This window comes from Chiloscyllium plagiosum, unplaced genomic scaffold (genome assembly GCF_037043375.1).
Source record: "Chiloscyllium plagiosum isolate Xiang-an unplaced genomic scaffold, Cpla_swu_hap1 HiC_scaffold_14, whole genome shotgun sequence".
Taxonomy (NCBI): domain Eukaryota; kingdom Metazoa; phylum Chordata; class Chondrichthyes; order Orectolobiformes; family Hemiscylliidae; genus Chiloscyllium; species Chiloscyllium plagiosum.
The window spans coordinates 77,490,925-77,510,455 of NW_028270152.1; the positions used below are offsets into that span (position 1 = coordinate 77,490,925).

Here is a 19,531-nt window from a genome sequence, read left to right on the forward strand (position 1 = left end):
AGCCACCACTCCTCCTTGTTCATGTAGCCACCACTCCTCCTTTTGTTCATGTAGCCACCACTCCTCCTTGTTCATGTAGCCACCACTCCTCCTTTTGTTCATGTAGCCACCACTCCTCCTTGTTCATGTAACCACCACTCCTCCTTGTCCATGTAGCCACCACTCCTCCTTGTTCATGTAGCCACCACTCCTCCTTTTGTACATGTAGCCACCACACCTCCTTGTTCATGTAGCCACCACTCCTCCATTTGTTCATGTAGCCACCACTCCTCCTTTTGTTCATGTAGCCACCACTCCTCCTTGTTCATGTAGCCACCACTCCTCCTTTTGTTCATGTAGCCACCACTCCTCCTTTTGTTCATGTAGCCACCACTCCTCCTTGTTCATGTAGCCACCACTCCTCCTTTTGTTCATGTAGCCACCACTCCTCCTTGTTCATGTAGCCACCACTCCTCCTTGTTCATGTAGCCACCACTCCTCCTTTTGTTCATGAAGCCACCACTCCTCCTTTTGTTCATGTAGCCACCACTCCTCCTTTTGTTCATGTAGCCACCACTCCTCCTTGTTCATGTAGCCACCACTCCTCCTTGTTCATGTAGCCACCACTCCTCCTTTTGTTCATGTAGCCACCACTCCTCCTTTTGTTCATGTAGCCACCACTCCTCCTTGTTCATGTAGCCACCACTCCTCCTTTTGTTCATGTAGCCACCACTCCTCCTTTTGTTCATGTAGCCACCACTCCTCCTTGTTCATGTAGCCACCACTCCTCCTTTTGTTCATGTAGCCACCACTCCTCCTTTTGTTCATGTAGCCACCACTCCTCCTTTTGTTCATGTAGCCACCACTCCTCCTTGTTCATGTAGCCACCACTCCTCCATTTGTTCATGTAGCCACCACTCCTCCTTGTTCATGTAGCCACCACTCCTCCTTTTGTTCATGTAGCCACCACTCCTCCTTGTTCATGTAGCCACCACTCCTCCTTTTGTTCATGTAGCCACCACTCCTCCTTGTTCATGTAGCCACCACTCCTCCTTTTGTTCATGTAGCCACCACTCCTCCTTTTGTTCATATAGCCACCACTCCTCCTTTTGTTCATGTAGCCACCACTCCTCCTTGTTCATGTAGCCACCACTCCTCCTTGTTCATGTAGCCACCACTCCTCCTTTTGTTCATGTAGCCACCACTCCTCCTTGTTCATGTAGCCACCACTCCTCCTTTTGTTCATGTAGCCACCACTCCTCCTTGTTCATATAGCCACCACTCCTCCTTTTGTTCATGTAGCCACCACTCCTCCTTTTGTTCATGTAGCCACCACTCCTCCTTTTGTTCATGTAGCCACCACTCCTCCTTGTTCATGTAGCCACCACTCCTCCTTTTGTTCATGTAGCCACCACTCCTCCTTGTTCATGTAGCCACCACTCCTCCTTTTGTTCATGTAGCCACCACTCCTCCTTGTTCATATAGCCACCACTCCTCCTTTTGTTCATGTAGCCACCACTCCTCCTTGTTCATATAGCCACCACTCCTCCTTTTGTTCATGTAGCCACCACTCCTCCTTGTTCATGTAGCCACCACTCCTCCTTTTGTTCATGTAGCCACCACTCCTCCTTTTGTTCATGTAGCCACCACTCCTCCTTTTGTTCATGTAGCCACCACTCCTCCTTGTTCATGTAGCCACCACTCCTCCTTTTGTTCATGTAGCCACCACTCCTCCTTTTGTTCATGTAGCCACCACTCCTCCTTTTGTTCATGTAGCCACCACTCCTCCTTTTGTTCATGTAGCCACCACTCCTCCTTTTGTTCATGTAGCCACCACTCCCCCTTTTGTTCATGTAGCCACCACTCCTCCTTGTTCATATAGCCACCACTCCTCCTTTTGTTCATGTAGCCACCACTCCTCCTTGTTCATATAGCCACCACTCCTCCTTTTGTTCATGTAGCCACCACTCCTCCTTGTTCATGTAGCCACCTCTCCTCCTTTTGTTCATGTAGCCACCACTCCTCCTTGTTCATGAAGCCACCACTCCTCCTTTTGTTCATATAGCCACCACTCCTCCTTTTGTTCATGTAGCCACCACTCCTCCTTGTTCATGTAGCCACCACTCCTCCTTGTTCATATAGCCACCACTCCTCCTTGTTCATGTAGCCACCACTCCTCCTTTTGTTCATGTAGCCACCACTCCTCCTTTTGTTCATGTAGCCACCACTCCTCCTTTTGTTCATGTAGCCACCACTCCTCCTTTTGTTCATGTAGCCACCACTCCTCCTTTTGTTCATGTAGCCACCACTCCTCCTTTTGTTCATGTAGCCACCACTCCTCCTTGTTCATGTAGCCACCACTCCTCCTTGTTCATATAGCCACCACTCCTCCTTTTGTTCATGTAGCCACCACTCCTCCTTTTGTTCATGTAGCCACCACTCCTCCTTGTTCATGTAGCCACCACTCCTCCTTGTTCATATAGCCACCACTCCTCCTTTTGTTCATGTAGCCACCACTCCTCCTTTTGTTCATATAGCCACCACTCCTCCTTGTTCATATAGCCACCACTCCTCCTTTTGTTCATGTAGCCACCACTCCTCCTTTTGTTCATGTAGCCACCACTCCTCCTTTTGTTCATGTAGCCACCACTCCTCCTTTTGTTCATGTAGCCACCACTCCTCCTTGTTCATGTAGCCACCACTCCTCCTTTTGTTCATGTAGCCACCACTCCTCCTTGTTCATGTAGCCACCACTCCTCCTTGTTCATATAGCCACCACTCCTCCTTTTGTTCATGTAGCCACCACTCCTCCTTTTGTTCATGTAGCCACCACTCCTCCTTTTGTTCATGTAGCCACCACTCCTCCTTGTTCATGTAGCCACCACTCCTCCTTGTTCATGTAGCCACCACTCCTCCTTGTTCATGAAGCCACCACTCCTCCTTGTTCATGTAGCCACCACTCCTCCTTGTTCATGTAGCCACCACGCCTCCTTTTACCAGTCATGGCTAATTGCTTCCAATTCCTGTGTACATTTGTGCCTGTTCTCTAATAGTTTATTCCAGACAGAGTTATTGCTGCTTTTTTCCCTGTATAAGTTTATCTTTTGTTGATTCTTTCAAGCTATGAACAATTATTAAAGTACTGAAGCCTATATATATATATCACTAAAGACCTTGTGTGGTTCTGTTCGCCGAGCTGGGAATTTGTGTTGCAGACCTTTCGTCCCCTGTCTAGGTGACATCCTCAGTGCTTGGGAGCCTCCTGTGAAGCGCTTCTGTGATATCTCACAAACTTTGAACTAAAGACCTTGTATTCTTACTTGGTCTGGCCTACATGTGACTCCTGGTCCACAGCAATGTGGTTGACTCCCAGCTGCCATATGGGCAATTAGGGATGAGCATTAGATGCTGGCCGAACAAATGACACCCATGCCCCTTGTGAAAGACGTTTTATGGAGCTAACTTTGTGTCAGTGAGTTTTGAGAAGATTTGTAGCTCAGGTTGAGGTTCTGGATGTAGGTTTGCTGGCTGAGTTGGAAGGTTTGTTTCATCTCCATCCTTAGGATGAAGCACTGGGGATGTAGCCCACTTTCTATTTAAAAGCATGGCATTCCAACTATCAACAAACACATTGACTTGGATCCCATTTACCACCTCCTGAGAAAAAGAACAGGAAATGGCATCGCCATAAGAACTGACATCACCACAGGAGATGACATCACCAACCCAAGGAAACCCAAATATATAAATAGAAAGTGGGCTACACCACCAGTGCTTCATCCAGAGGCTCACTGATGATGTTACCTAGTATGGTCTGAACATCTGAAAACGAACCTTCCAGCTCAGTGAGCAAACTTACATCCATAACATTGTGTGTTCCTTGTCTAAGTGAGGCACAGAATCACAGAATTGTTATGTTCCAGGAGTAGGCCATTCAACTTTTCCTGCCTGCACTGGTTCTGTGCCCTTGTGCCAATCTCCTGCCTTTCCCCCCATACATCTGCCATATGATTTCTATCTAAATAATTATCCAATGTCTTGAATACCTCAATTGAATCTACCTCCCCTACATTTCCACACCCTAACTATGATTTGGATGCGAGCATAAGAGGTACAGTTAGTAAGTTTGCAGATGACACCAGATTTGGAGGTGCAGTGGACAGCGAAGAAGGTTACCTCAGATTACAACAGGATCTGCACCAGATGGGCCAATGGGCTGAGGAGTGGCAGACAGATTATAATTCAGATAAATGGGAGGTGCTGCATTTTGGGAAAGCAAATCTTAGCAGGACTTATACACTTAATAGTAAGGTCCTAGGGAGTGTTGCTGAACAAAGAGACCTTGGAGTGCAGGTTCATAGCCTCTTGAAAGTGGAGTCGCAGAAAGATAATAGGATAGTGAAGAAGGCGTTTGGTATGCTTTCCTTTATTGGTCAGAGTATTGAGTACAGGAGTTGGGAGGTCAAGTTGCGGCTGTACAGGACATTGGTCAGGCCACTGTTGGAATACTGCGTGCAATTGGTCTCCTTCCTATCGGAAAGATGTTGTGAAACTTGAAAGAGTTCAGAAAAGATTTACAAGGATGTTGCCCGGGTTGGAGGATTTGAGCTACAGGGAGAGGATGAACAGTCTGGGGCTGTTTTCCCTGGAGCGTCGGAGGCTGAGGGGTGACCTTATAGCGGTTTACAAAATTATGAGGGGCATGGATAGGGTAAATAGACAAAATCTTTTCCCCTGGGGTGGGGGAGTCCAGAACATGAGGGCATAGGTTTAGGGTGAGGAGGGCAAAGATATAAAAGAGACCTAAGGGGCGACTTTTTCACACAGAGGGAAATGTATGGAATGAGATGCCAGAGGAAGTGGTGGAGGCTGGTACAATTGCAACATTTAAGAGGCATTTGGATGGGTGTTTGAACAGGAAGGGTTTGGAGGGATATGGGCCGGGTGCTGGCAGGTGGGATTAGATTGGGTTGGGATATCTGCTCAACATGGACGGGTTGGACCGAAGGGTCTGTTTCCGTGCTGTACATCTCGATGACTGTGTAACTACTCGCTGGGTGAAACAGTTGTTTCTCACCTCCTCATTGCTTCAGGTATGCATCATATTGAATCCATTTCCTCTTGTCCTTCTTCCTTTTAAAGGCAGGAACAGCCTCCCCCTATTTACTCTGTCCAGCCAGTTCATGATTTTGAGAACACCTATCAAATTTCTTCTCAGCCTTCTTCTCTTCAGGCAGAACAGTCCCAACTTCTTCCCTTTCATCCTCATCACTGAAGTTTCCTATTCTTGGAACCATTCCAATAAATCGCCTCTGTGCTCTCTCCGATGCGTTCACGTCTTTCCTATCACACGGCGCCGACAACTGGACATGATTTCGTACACCAAATCTCTCTGGACATTAACTTTTACAAGCTTTTCAAAATTCTCTTTTTCTATTCTTACAACCCAAGTGAACAATCTCATACTTGCCCACGTTATAACACATCTGACACCTTCTTGCCTATTCACCTAACCCTATCTTTATCTTCTGTCTACCTTTCCTTGCTGCCTCTGAGATGTCCTCCTCACTGTTTACCTTTCTAGTTAGTTTTGAAATGTCAAATGGAGTTGAGGTTTACACAGTACTCAAGATGCGATCTCACCATTGCCATTACAAATGATGCACAATGTCCCTTACTCTTGCAATCAATTCCCCTCTGAAATCATCCTACACTGTCACTTCTGGGCCAGGATCATTTCTCGCAACTCGTATCGACCTCATCCTTTGATTTGATTTATTTTGTCACGTATACTGAGATACGTTTTGCTTTTTGTGCTCGACAAGCAGATCGTAGCTTACAAAACGCACTGGGGGGTAGCAGAACAGAGTGCAGAATACAGCTGCAGAGAAGGTGTGACAGCTGCAGAGAAGGTGCACACGGAGAGGTCAACATTCAAAAAGTCGGTTCAAAACAGTGGGGAAGAAGCTGTCCTTGAATCTGTTTGTACGTCTTTTCAAACTTGTGTGCCTTCTGCCTGATGGAACAGGGTGGGCGGGGTATTAGATTAGGTTGGTAGCTTTCCCAAGGCAGCAGGAAGTATAGATGGAGTCAACGCAAGGAAAGCTGGTTTGTGCGATGGACTGGGCTGTGTTCACAACTCTCTGTAGTTTTTTTGCGCTGAGCACACACTGCAGTGATCCAGACAGGAGACTTTCTGTGGTGCATCTCGAAAAATTGGTAAGAGTCTACCCATCTCTTTTTCCTTGCATCCTATTTTTCCAAAATGTCAAGTAACAAACAAAGGGTATTCTGACTCGAAAGGCAAGACGGAAAGTGTTGTGCAGGATAGAGGAAGCACAAAAGATTGGGAACAATGTAGAAATTAGCAAAGGATGACTCAGCATTAAGGAAGAATAAGCAAACAGAACATTAGATAATATATAAACATGGAATACAATAGAATAAAAACTGATAGTAAGTCTGTAGAGCTTCAGGAATTGCATCTCGGACAGCAATATATAATGTTAGCCCTCATCTGGAGCTGTGGTCACCACACTGTAGGGAGGATGCGATTGTACGGGAGGGGGTACAGAGGAGATTCACCAGGATGTGACCTGGGATGGAGCAGTCAGTTATAAAGGGAGGCTTTTCTTTTCGTGAGGGCTGAGGGAGGACCAGACTGAAGGCTGCAAAGTTTTAAGGGATAGGATAGAATGGGAGAAAGATTTGCCCTTATTCGAGGGGCCAGTAACCAGGGGGGGACACAGATTTAAGGGAAGGGGCAAGAGGTTCCGAGGAAAAATGTCTTCACCAAGAGTGCGGTGGGTACCTGGAACTCACTGCCTGAAAGCTTTGGAGAGGCAGAAACCCTCATGAACATTGAAGAGTTATTTAGATGTGCTGTTCTGATGCCAAGGCATACAAGGCTATGGGCCAAGTCCTGGAGAATGGGATTAGAATAAACGGATGTATGATGACCAGTGGGGATACAATGGGCCAAATGGCCTCTTTGTGTGCCGGGAAAAAAAAACTATGACCTGGATGGAGTGACCCACTGTACCATAGCTCAACTTGCTGATGAGTTGAAGATAGGCAGGAAAGCAAGCTTTAGGGAAAATACAGAGAGGGTGCAAAGGGATAGTGATTAATAAAAAGGGAGAGGGAGTATAATGTGGGTAAATGTGAACTTTTCCCCTCTAGGATAGAAAAACAGAATATTTATTTGAATGGAGAGAGACTGCAGAATACTGCGGTGCAGAGAGAACTGGGTCATTTTGCAAATGGATCGTAAGAAGTTAACATGCAGGGACAGGAAGTAATTAGGAAAGCAAATGCAACACTGACCTTTGTTGCTAGCAGGATGGAGTCGAAAAGTAGCAAGATCGTGCTACAGTTTTACGAGGGCTTTGAGTAAGCACACAGAACATTTGCGGCCTCTTTCCTTGAGGGGAGGTATACTTGCATTGGTAGCAGATCAGAGCAGGTTCGCTCAACTGCTTCAAGCGGTGAAGGGAGTTATTTTGTGGAAAGTGTAGACCCGTGCTCTTTGGAATTTAGAAGAACGAGAAGTGATCGTATTGGGGTAGGCAAGATCCTGCGAGGAATTGACAGGGCGTGTGCATGGGGTGGGGGGGCGGGGATGCAATTTGAAAACAGGAGGTCTGGGTTTTAAGCTGGAGGGGAGGACACAAGTCTTACCTCCAAAAGTCACTAATATTTGGAATTATTTTCCTGCGAGAGCAATGGACGCCGGGTAAGGCAGACTATCGATTGGTGAGGGAGTCGAGGGGTTATGGGAGGAGCACTGGCAGGAGAAATGGTTTCTGATCAGCCGTGAGTATGGGAGCAGGCTGGATGGGGCCTAGACCTGCTCTGCAATCGTACGCTGTCAGTTTGAGATTCTGTCACACACAACATGAACTGTCACATCCCATTCACCAATCACAATTGGGTCTTGGTGCACTGGAAGGCCACAAGGAAAAAAGGAACAGGAGTCGGCCATTCAGCTCCTCTCGAACCCGCTACACCATTCAACGGTATGATTTGACATTCCTCACCCCCGCATTGCTGTCCTTTCCCTACAACCCTTGTTCCCCTGATCAAGAACGTATCTATCTCTGCCAAAATATACACAAAGACTCTGCCCACACAGCTCTCTGTGGCAAGGAGCTCCGAAGACGCACGACCCTCAGAGAAGAAGTTCTTTCTCGTCTCAGTCTTAAATCGACGCCCTTTTATTCTGAAACTATGCCCCCGGTCTGGACTCGTGCATGCGTGTATGTGTGTGGCTCCCCTTGTATTGATTACGTATGGCCTTACAGCATGGATACAGACCCTGTGCCCAACCCGTCCAAACTCGTTGGCTATTCACCTTGTCTCTGTGCCTGATGTTCCAGGTGAAAAAGTCCCAGCCTCTCCTTATAACTCAAATTCCCTGGTCTCGGTAACATCCTGATAATTCTTTTCTGCACCGTCTCCAATTATATAATATCCTTCAGGATCACCAGAATTGTACGCAGTACTCCAGAATTGGCCTCACCAACATCCTGTACAATGATTTGGAGGTGCTGGTGTTGGACTGGGGTGTACATGACACCAATTCTTAGAGTTCACTTGAGAATGTAACTTTTAAAAACCTTTTGCAGTTTACACATGAAAGAACTGAAACCACCATGGCCACCCTAACAGATGAGAGACTTAACAAAAAATCCAGGTCTTTTTCGATATATAATTTCAGTTACATCACACTGTAAACTTTTGCTATAAATTCTGTGTCTTACAATCTTATTCTCCACAACTACCTGACGAAGGAGCAGCGATCCGAAAGCTAGTGCTTCTAATTAAACCTGCTGGGCTATAACCTGGTGTTGTGTGATCTTTAATCCTGTACAATGGCAACATAACGTCTCGCCTCCTATGTTCAGTGGTAGACGAGGGTAAAGCGGTAGATGTGGTATATATGGATTTTAGTAAGGCGTTTGATAAGGTTCCCCATGGTAGGCTGCTGCAAAAAATACGGAGGTATGGCATTGAGGGTGAGTTGGAGGTTTGGATTAGGAATTGGCTGGCTGGAAGAAGACAGAGGGTAGTAGTTGATGGTAAAGGTTCATCTTGGAGTGCAGTTACTAGCGGTGTTCCGCAAGGATCTGTTTTGGGACCATTGCTGTTTGTCATTTTTATAAATGACCTGGAGGAGTGGCGAGAAGGTTTGGGTGAGCAAGTTTGCGGATGATACGAAAGTCGGTGGAGTTGTTGACAGTGAGGAAGGATGTGTCAGGTTACAGCGGGATATAGATAAGCTGCAGAGCTGGGCAGAAAGGTGGCAAATGGAGTTCAATGTAGGTAAGTGTGAGATGATTCACTTTGGTAAGAGTAACAAAAAGACGGGGTACTGGGCTAATAGTCGGATACTTGGTAGTGTGGATGAGCAGAGGGATCTTGGTGTCCACGTACACAGATCTCTGAAAGTTGCCACCCAGGTAAATAGTGCGGTGAAGAAGGCATATGGCGTACTGGCTTTTATTGGTAGAGGAATTGAGTTCCGGAGCCCTGAGGTCATGTTGCAGTTGTATAAGACTGTGGTGCGGCCGCATCTGGAGTATTGTGTGCAGTTTTGGTCGCCATACTATAGGAAGGATGTGGAGGCACTGGAACGGGTGCAGAGGAGGTTTACCAGGATGTTGCCTGGTATGGTAGGAAGATCGTATGAGGAAAGGCTGAGGCACTTGGGGCTGTTTTCATTGGAGAAAAGAAGGTTTAGGGGTGACTTGATAGAGGTGTACAAGATGATTAGGGGTTTAGATAGGGTCGACAGTGAGAACCTTTTTCCACGAATGGAGTCAGCTATTACGAGGGGGCATAGCTTTAAATTAAGGCGGGGGTAGGTATAGGACAGATGTTAGGGGTAGATTCTTTACTCAGCGAGTCGTGAGTTCATGGAATGCCCTGCCAGTAGCAGTGGTGGACTCTCCCTCTTTATGGGCATTTAAACGGGCATTGGATAGGCATATGGAGGATAGTGGGCTAGTGTAGGTTAGGTGGGCTTGGATCGGCGCAACATCGAGGGCCAAAGGACCTGTACTGCGCTGTATTTTTCTATGTCCTGTGTTCTATGTTCTATGGTCTGAGTGATCTCAGAGTAACCTTGGAGTAACTTAACTGGTTTGATCGCCAATGCAGGTATCGTGCACGAGACTGTGAAGGTGGGTTCAGACGGTGAGAGCGACCAGATCTCTGGCACATCCTCAGACGAGGTCCAGTCACCCGTCGGGGTGCGATTGAGAGCTCGCCATCACCAACGCATTTCTATAGAGGTACCTCTTGTTTCACCAGCACTGGAAGGTTACAGCAGAGGAAGAGATTGCTCAGCTTATCGTGCCCGCATGGACTAGCTGCCCATTCTAACCCTCCGGAACCTGGTCCACATCTTTCAGTACCTCATTGGATAGATCCAGATTGCTTTCCAAGATTGCCCATCTCAACGACCAATTGGGTGGAGATTTCCAGAAAACAACTGGAAATCGGAAACAAAAAAAACAGGAATTGCTGGAGAAACTCAGCAGGTCTGGCAGCATCTGTCGTCCAGTGATTGACTTCAGAACGTTGAGGAAGGGTTGCTGAACCTAAAACATTGACTCTGCTTTCATTCGCCACAGATGCTGCCAGACCTGCTGAGTTTCTCCAGCGATTCCTGTTTTTGTTGGTGAATTCCAGAGACCCTCTATCTCTGGTGGTGAAGTACATTTCCTCCTTTTCCCATAAATCACCTCAAATGTGTGCTGCCATCTTAGTAACTGACCTCTTTACTAGTACCCCCTCATTTTGTACATCTCAGTTAAGTGACCCCTCAGTCACCTTTGTTCTGAGCAGAAACAACCCTACCCTGTCCAACCTTTCCTCATACCTGCAATTTTCAAGCTACAACGATTAGATTACAGTGTGGAAACAGGCCCTTCGGCCCAACAAGTCCACACCGCCCCGCCGAAGCGCAACCCACCCATACCCCTACATTTACCCCTTACCTAACACTACGGGCAATTTAGCATGGCCAATTCACCTGACCCTGCACATCTTTGGACTGTGAGAGGAAACCGGAGCACCCGGAGGAAACCCACGCAGACACGGGGAGAACGTGCAAACTCCACACAGTCAGTCGCCTGAGGCGGGAATCGAACCCGGGTCCCTAGCGCTGTGAAGCAGCAGCGCTAACCACTGATCCATTATGCCTCCCACATCCTCACACACAATATGGCCATAAGTGTAGATTGAGGGATAGCAGAGACGTTAAAGGAATTTCCATTAACTTTGCAAGTAGTGGTCTCCTCACCATTGTTATATAAGTGATTTGGTCAAAGTGAATGTCTTTTAAATGTTGTAATTGTATCCACATCTACCACTTCCTCTGATAGCTTGTTCCATACACATCACTCCCTGTGTGAAAAAGCTGTCCCTCAGGTCCCTTTTAAATATTTACCCTCTCACCTTAAACCTATGCACGCTAATTTTGAACTCTCCTTTGGAAGAAGACCTGGTCTATTCACCTTATCTCTGCCCCTCTTGATTTTACCAACCTCTATAAGGCTACCCCTCAGCCTCCTACACTCCAGGGAAAAAGTCCCATCTATCCAGCCTCTCCTTATAACTCAAACGCTCTGGTCTCAGTCACATCCTTGCAAATCTTTTTTTTCACTCTTTCTAGTTTAATAACATCCTTCCTATAGCAGAGTGACCAGCATTGAATGCTTTACTCCAAATGTGGCCTTACCAGTGTCTTATACAGCCACAACATGACAGCCCAACTCATGTACTCAATGCTCTGACAGATGAAAGCAAGCACATCTACCCTGAATACCTATCACTTTCAAGGAACGATGTACCCGCACCCCTAGATCTCCCTGTTCAATAACACCCTACCATCCAGGGCCCTACCATTAACTGTGTGAGTCTTACCAAATTGCGACACCTTTTATTTTTCTGAATTAACCTCAAACTGCCATTCCTCAGCCCATTGGTCCAATTGATTAAGATCCCATTGCACTCTCAGATAAGCTTCTTCATTGTCTGCTATCCCACCCGTTTTGGTGTCATCTGCAAACTTAATAACCATGCCTCCTTGTTTATATAACTGATAAACAGCAGTGGGCCCAGCACCAATCCTTGCAGCGTACCACTGCTCACAGGCCTGAACAACAACCCTTTACCACCACCCTCTGTCTCCTATGACCAAGCCAATTTTGTATCCAATTGGCTATCTGTCCCTGAATCGCATGTGATCTAACCTTACTAATCAGTCTGGAGGAGAAAGTGAGGTCTGCAGATGCTGGAGATCAGAGATGGAAATGTGTTGCTGGAAAAGCGCAGCAGGTCAGGCAGCATCTAGGGAACAGGAGAATCGACGTTTCGGGCATTAGCCCTTCTTCAGGAATGCCCTGAAGAAGGGCTAATGCCCGAAACGTCGATTCTCCTGTTCCCTAGATGCTGCCTGACCTGCTGCGTTTTTCCAGCAACACATTTCCATTACTAATCAGTCTACCAGGCGAAACCTTGACAGAGCCCATGTTAATATCCATGTAGACAAAGTCTACCACTCTACCTTCATCTGTTTCCTGTCACCTCGACATGAAACGCAATCAAATTTGTGAGACATGATTTCCCATGCACAAAAGCCGTACTGACTAATCTTAATTTGTCCTTGCTTTTCCAAATGCATGTCAATCCAGTCTTTCAGCATCCTCTCCTACAATTTACCCACCACAGACGTAAGGCTCACCAGTCTGGAGTTCTCAGGCTTTTCCTAGTCGCCTTTCTTAAACAATGGCACAATATTAGCCAACCTCCAGTCTTCCAGCAACTCAGTCGTGGCTGTCGATGATGCAAATATTTCAGCTCAGGGCCCCGTAATTTCTTCCGTGGCTTCCCACGACGTCCTGGGAAACACTTCCTCAGGTCTTGGAGATCTCTCTACTTTTAAGACTTGCAGCACTTCCTCTTCTGTAATGTGAACATGGCGTATTAAGAAGTGTTTTGCCGTTAAAGTTTATTTTGTTAAATGTTGGTATTGTTGGGTCTTATTTCCTCCCTCAGTTTCTTGGTTCCAGGTTGAAACGCACAACATACGTTCGATAGGCTGTGCCTGGGAATGAGAAAGGTGAAGGTGCTCCGGGAATTTGCAGGATAAGGCAGAGTGACAGTGCGCAGTGGGGGTTACAGCCCAAGATGTCACTTCCTGTCTCCGAGGCTCCCTGGCACCATGGGCGCATTGGAGCCATTGCCTTGCTGCTCCAAATCTCTCCTCCCCCTCCCCATCTGAGGAACACTTTTCGGAAGTCTGGGATTGCTAAGTGTGGGATACCAGTCAAGGAAACAGCCCTACGGTGCCAGCTCATGCTGACCGGTGGTGCATCTGTTGGCTCTGCCAAGCATACCCCTCAACTCCTGGCACCTGTCCTCTGTGCTCCACTAACTGGGTGATTATGGCTGTGTCTCTGACAGAACCAGCGCCCAGCACCTCTCCCTCTCTCTCTTTGCAGACTGATACCTGTTGCCCTCTGAGAGGGCTAGCTCAGCCTTGGGTAGGGGTCCAGCGAGGGGGTACCTGCTGACAGTGCCTCCCTCTGAGCGGCTCTTACCACCCCCTACCCTTCCTCGCTTTCTGTTTCTGTGCCCTCCCTCCCAACGTCTCCCCATAGTTCTCTCTCTTCCTGTCATTCCCACTCCCTCTCTCTCTCTCCCCCTCTCTATGTCTCCCTCGCAACTCTCATGAATAAGTAAAGACTGAGGCATGCAGACGCCTCTCACTTTGCTCACCAGTTTCATCCAGGCGCTGTGCAGCAGAGTGCTCCCTGGCATTGGGGAGCACGGGTGTGTTTTGTCAGCCTAGTCCTTCTGTGCCGGGAGATCCTGTAATTTGGCGAGGCCAATATTTGGGAGCAGTCCATCCTGCTCAGACGCTCCTTGTTGAGAAATTGCCTTTTCCCTCAGGAGAAAAGTGCTGTCCAGTGTTTTCGAGTGAACACAGAGTTTTTAACCCAGCTCCAGTTTAGCCACATTTGGATGGGCTTAACTCAGAGAGTTTGCGAGCGGGGGGGGGGGGGGTGGGTGAGGGAGGTAACGTTGGGGGGGGTAGGGGTCTCATTCTTTCGAGCTGGTAACTGAGCGGTGGGTGGCGCCCCTTCCTCTGAGTGAGGGGAATCTCTGAGCCTGCGCTTTCTGCCGACTGCACAGGATGCGACCAAACGTCTCTCCCTTCCTGCGGACCTCCGCCTGCCAGAGGCTTACCTCGAGAAGTTCACCACAAACAGTGCCCCGTTTGACAAGCCCATGAGCCGCCGTCTACGCAGAGCTTCCTTGGTGAGTGCAGATTGCTCAGCAGCTCGCTGTGATCGGAAGGGAGCCAGGGGGTGTGTGTGTGTGTGTGAGAGAGAGAGAGAAAGAGAAAGGGATAGTCTTGGAGAAGGACAGAATGCCCTGCTAAAGCTGCTGCTTTCAGTTTGAGGTCTGGGACTGATTGGTTAGATCAATTTTCAGAGATGACACAGAATGGACCCTGCTCTTTGCTGCATCCCTGTAAGAGGGTATATTTTTTGCCCCTTTATTGCCCATCCTGAAATGGGTGACTCTGCTGGTCTTTTCAGATGGTTAAGAGTCTAGCACGTCGTTGTGTGATCTGGAGACACACGCTGTAGAGTGGACAAGGTCAACAGAGCTGAGTGTGATAACGTTCTCCTGAGGATTTTAATCTCTATTTCCCTGAGCGCTACTCTAGATCTTCATCGCTAGTCCAGTGACACTACACAATGTTGGAGGACTGTTGCCATACAGAATGGAGAGCAGAGTATTTCCAAGGACACACTATAGCGCAGCTGGTGGATGGAATGGGGCTTACTCTGCTGGAAGCCAGCAGGGGACTGAGCACTGCGGGGAGAGGTTAAATTATTAAATGTCACTCCTTCTGCAAGACTGCAGATTCCCGCAGGACTCTCACATGCTCAGATACCACATCGTGGGCTGATGTTGTCAATTCAAAATTCACGAACAAGCATTGTGCACCATCGTTGGGTTCCAGTGTTGTATACAAACTGGTTTCACACCAGTGTAGTGTGTATAGGAGCATGGATGAGTGCTGTGGAACTAGTGTCGTGGGCTTGGGTGATCACACAATCCCCCCCATCACTACACATTCTCCTCCCCACTACACCCTCCCACTACACTCTCCCCTCCCTCACCACCCTCTCCTTCCCCACTACACCCTCCCACTACACTCTCCCCTCCCTCACCACCCTCTCCTCCACCACTACACCCTCCCTCTACACTCTCCCCTCCCTCACCACCCTCTCCTTCCCCACTACACCCTCCCACTACACTCTCCCCTCCCTCACCACCCTCTCCTCCATCACTACACCCTCCCACTACACTCTCCCCTCCCTCACCACCCTCTCCTCCACCACTACACCCTCCCACTACACTCTCCCCTCCCTCACCACCCTCTCCTCCACAACTACAGCCTCCCACTACACTCTCCCCTCCCTCACCACCCTCTCCTCCATCACTACACCCTCCCACTACACTCTCCCCTCCCTCACCACCCTCTCCTTCCCCACTACACCCTCCCACTACACTCTCCCCTCCCTCACCACCCTCTCCTTCCCCACTACACCCTCCCACTACACTCTCCCCTCCCTCACCACCCTCTCCTCCATCACTACACCCTCCCACTACACTCTCCCCTCCCTCACCACCCTCTCCTTCCCCACTACACCCTCCCACTACACTCTCCCCTCCCTCACCACCCTCTCCTACATCACTACACCCTCCCACTACACTCTCCCCTCCCTCACCACCCTCTCCTTCCCCACTACACCCTCCCACTACACTCTCCCCTCCCTCACCACCCTCTCCTTCCCCACTACACCCTCCCACTACACTCTCCCCTCCCTCACCACCCTCTCCTCCATCACTACACCCTCCCACTACACTCTCCCCTCCCTCACCACCCTCTCCTCCATCACTACACCCTCCCACTACACTCTCCCCTCCCTCACCACCCTCTCCTTCCCCACTACACCCTCCCACTACACTCTCCCCTCCCTCACCACCCTCTCCTTCCCCACTACACCCTCCCACTACACTCTCCCCTCCCTCACCACCCTCTCCTCCATCACTACACCCTCCCACTACACTCTCCCCTCCCTCACCACCCTCTCCTCCATCACTACACCCTCCCACTACACTCTCCCCTCCCTCACCACCCTCTCCTCCACCACTACACCCTCCCACTACACTCTCCCCTCCCTCACCACCCTCTCCTTCCCCACTACACCCTCCCACTACACTCTCCCCTCCCTCACCACCCTCTCCTCCACCACTACACCCTCCCACTACACTCTCCCCTCCCTCACCACCCTCTCCTTCCCCACTACACCCTCCCACTACACTCTCCCCTCCCTCACCACCCTCTCCTCCACCACTACACCCTCCCACTGCACTCTCCCCTCCCTCACCACCCTCTCCTTGCCCACTACACCCTCCCACGACACTCTCCCCTCCCTCACCACCCTCTCCTTCCCCACTACACCCTCCCACTACACTCTCCCCTCCCTCACCACCCTCTCCTCCACCACTACACCCTCCCACTGCACTCTCCCCTCCCTCACCACCCTCTCCTTCCCCACTACACCCTCCCACTACACTCTCCCCTCCCTCACCACCCTCTCCTTCCCCACTACACCCTCCCATTACACTCTCCCCTCCCTCACCACCCTCTCCTTCTCCACTACACCCTCCCACTACACTCTCCCCTCCCTCACCACCCTCTCCTCCACCACTACACCCTCCCACTGCACTCTCCCCTCCCTCACCACCCTCTCCTTCCCCACTACACCCTCCCACTACACTCTCCCCTCCCTCACCACCCTCTCCTTCCCCACTACACCCTCCCATTACACTCTCCCCTCCCTCACCACCCTCTCCTTCTCCACTACACCCTCCCACTACACTCTCCCCTCCCTCACCACCCTCTCCTCCACCACTACACCCTCCCACTACACTCTACCCTCCCTCACCACCCTCTCCTCCATCACTACACCCTCCCACTACGCTCTCCCCTCCCTCACCACCCTCTCCTTCCCCACTACACCCTCCCACTACACTCTCCCCTCCCTCACCACCCTCTCCTCCATCACTACACCCTCCCACTACACTCTCCCCTCCCTCACCACCCTCTCCTTCCCCACTACACCCTCCCATTACACTCTCCCCTCCCTCACCACCCTCTCCTTCCCCACTACACCCTCCCACTACACTCTCCCCTCCCTCACCACCCTCTCCTCCATCACTACACCCTCCCACTACACTCTCCCCTCCCTCACCACCCTCTCCTCCACCACTTACACCCTCCCACTACACTCTCCCCTCCCTCACCACCCTCTCCTCCATCACTACACCCTCCCACTAAACTTCCCCACTCTCACCACCCTCTCCTTCCCCACTACACCCTCCCACTACACCCTCCCCTCCCTCACCACCCTCTCCTTCCCCACTACACCCTCCCACTACACTCTCCCCTCCCTCTCCACCCTCTCCTTCCCACAACACCCCCCCACTACACTGTCCCCACTCTCACCACCCTCTCCTTCCCCACTACACCCTCCCACTACACTCTCCCCTCCCTCACCACCCTCTCCTTCCCCACTACACCCTCCCACTACTCTCTCCCCTCCCTCACCACCCTCTCCTTCCCCACTACACCCTCCCACTACACTCTCCCCTCCCTCACCAACCTCTCCTTCCCCACTACACACTCCCACTACACTCTCCCCACTCTCACCACCCTCTCCTTCCCCACTACACCCTCCCACTACACTCTCCCCTCCCTCACCAACCTCTCCTTCCCCACTACACACTCCCACTACACTCTCCCCACTCTCACCACCCTCTCCTTCCCCACTACACCCTCCCACTACACTCTCCCCTCCCTCACCACCCTCTCCTTCCCCACTACACCCTCCCACTACACTCTCCCCTCCCTCACCACCCTCTCCTTCCCCACTACACCCTCCCACTACACCTTCCCCTCCCTCACCACCCTCTCCTCCACCACTACACCCTCCCACTACACTCTCCCCTCCCTCACCACCTTCTCCTTCCCCACTACACCCTCCCACTACACCCTCCCCTCCCTCACCACCCTCTCCTTCCCCACTACACCCTCCCACTACACTCTCCCCTCCCTCACCACCCTCTCCTTCCCCACTACACCCTCCCACTACACTCTCCCCTCCCTCCCCACCCTCTCCTTCCCACTATACCCTCCCACTACACCCTCCCCTCCCTCACCACCCTCTCCTTCCCCACTACACCCTCCCACTACACTCTCCCCTCCCTCCCCACCCTCTCCTTCCCACTATACCCTCCCACTACACTGTCCCCACTCTCACCACCCTCTCCTTCCCCACTACACCCTCCCACTACGCTCTCCCCTCCCTCACCACCCTCTCCTTCCCCACTACACCCTCCCACTACACTCTCCCCTCCCTCACCACCCTCTCCTCCACCACTAGAACCTCCCACTACACTCTCCCCTCCCTCACCACCCTCTCCTTCCCCACTACACCCTCCCACTACACTCTCCCCTCCCTCACCACCCTCTCCTTCCCTACTACACCCTCCCACTACACTCTCCCCTCCCTCACCACCCTCTCCTTCCCCAGTACACCCTCCCACTACACTCTCACCTCCCTCACCACCCTCTCCTTCCCCACTACACCCTCCCACTACACTCTCCCCTCCCTCACCACCCTCTCCTTCCCCACTACACCCTCCCACTACACTCTCCCCTCCCTCACCACCCTCTCCTTCCCCAGTACAACCCTCCCACTACACTCTCACCTCCCTCACCACCCTCTCCTTCCCCACTACACCCTCCCACTACACTCTCCCCTCCCTCACCACCCTCTCCTCCACCACTACACCCTCCCACTACACTCTCCCCTCCCTCACCACCCTCCCCTCCACCACTACACCCTCCCACTACACTCTCCCCTCCCTCACCACCCTCTCCTCCACCACTACACCCTCCCACGACACTCTCCACTCCCTCACCACCCTCCCCTCCACCACTACACCCTCCCACTACACTCTCCCCTCCCTCACCACCCTCTCCTCCACCACTACAACCTCCCACTACACTCTCCCCTCCCTCACCACCCTCTCCTTCCCCACTACACCCTCCCACTACACTCTCCCCACTCTCACCACCCTCTCCTCCACCACGACAACCTCCCACTACACTCTCCCCTCCCTCACCACCCTCTCCTCCATCACTACACCCTCCCACTACACCTTCCCCTCCCTCACCACCCTCTCCTCCATCACTACACCCTAGTACACTCTCCCCTCCCTCACCACCCTCTCCTTCCCCACTACACCCTCCCACTACACTCTCCCCTCCCTCACCACCCTTTCCTTCCCCACTACACCCTCACACTAACACTCTCCCTCCCTCACCACCCTCTCCTCCACCACTACACCCTCCCACTACACTCTCCCCTCCCTCACCACCCTCTCCTCCACC

General features: G+C 50.8%; 1 protein-coding gene across 1 annotated transcript in view; it reads left to right on the top strand.

Moving 5' to 3' along the window:
• The window catches only part of LOC122546986 (cyclin-dependent kinase 17-like), a 571,330-nt gene that overhangs the window by 155,391 nt on the left and 396,408 nt on the right, over positions 1-19,531 (top strand). Inside the window, exons 3-4 of the mRNA XM_087994552.1 lie at positions 10,141-10,274; positions 14,185-14,310. Of these exons, the coding sequence (XP_087850678.1) occupies positions 10,141-10,274; positions 14,185-14,310 (260 nt within the window). The remainder of the gene's footprint in view (positions 1-10,140; positions 10,275-14,184; positions 14,311-19,531) is intronic.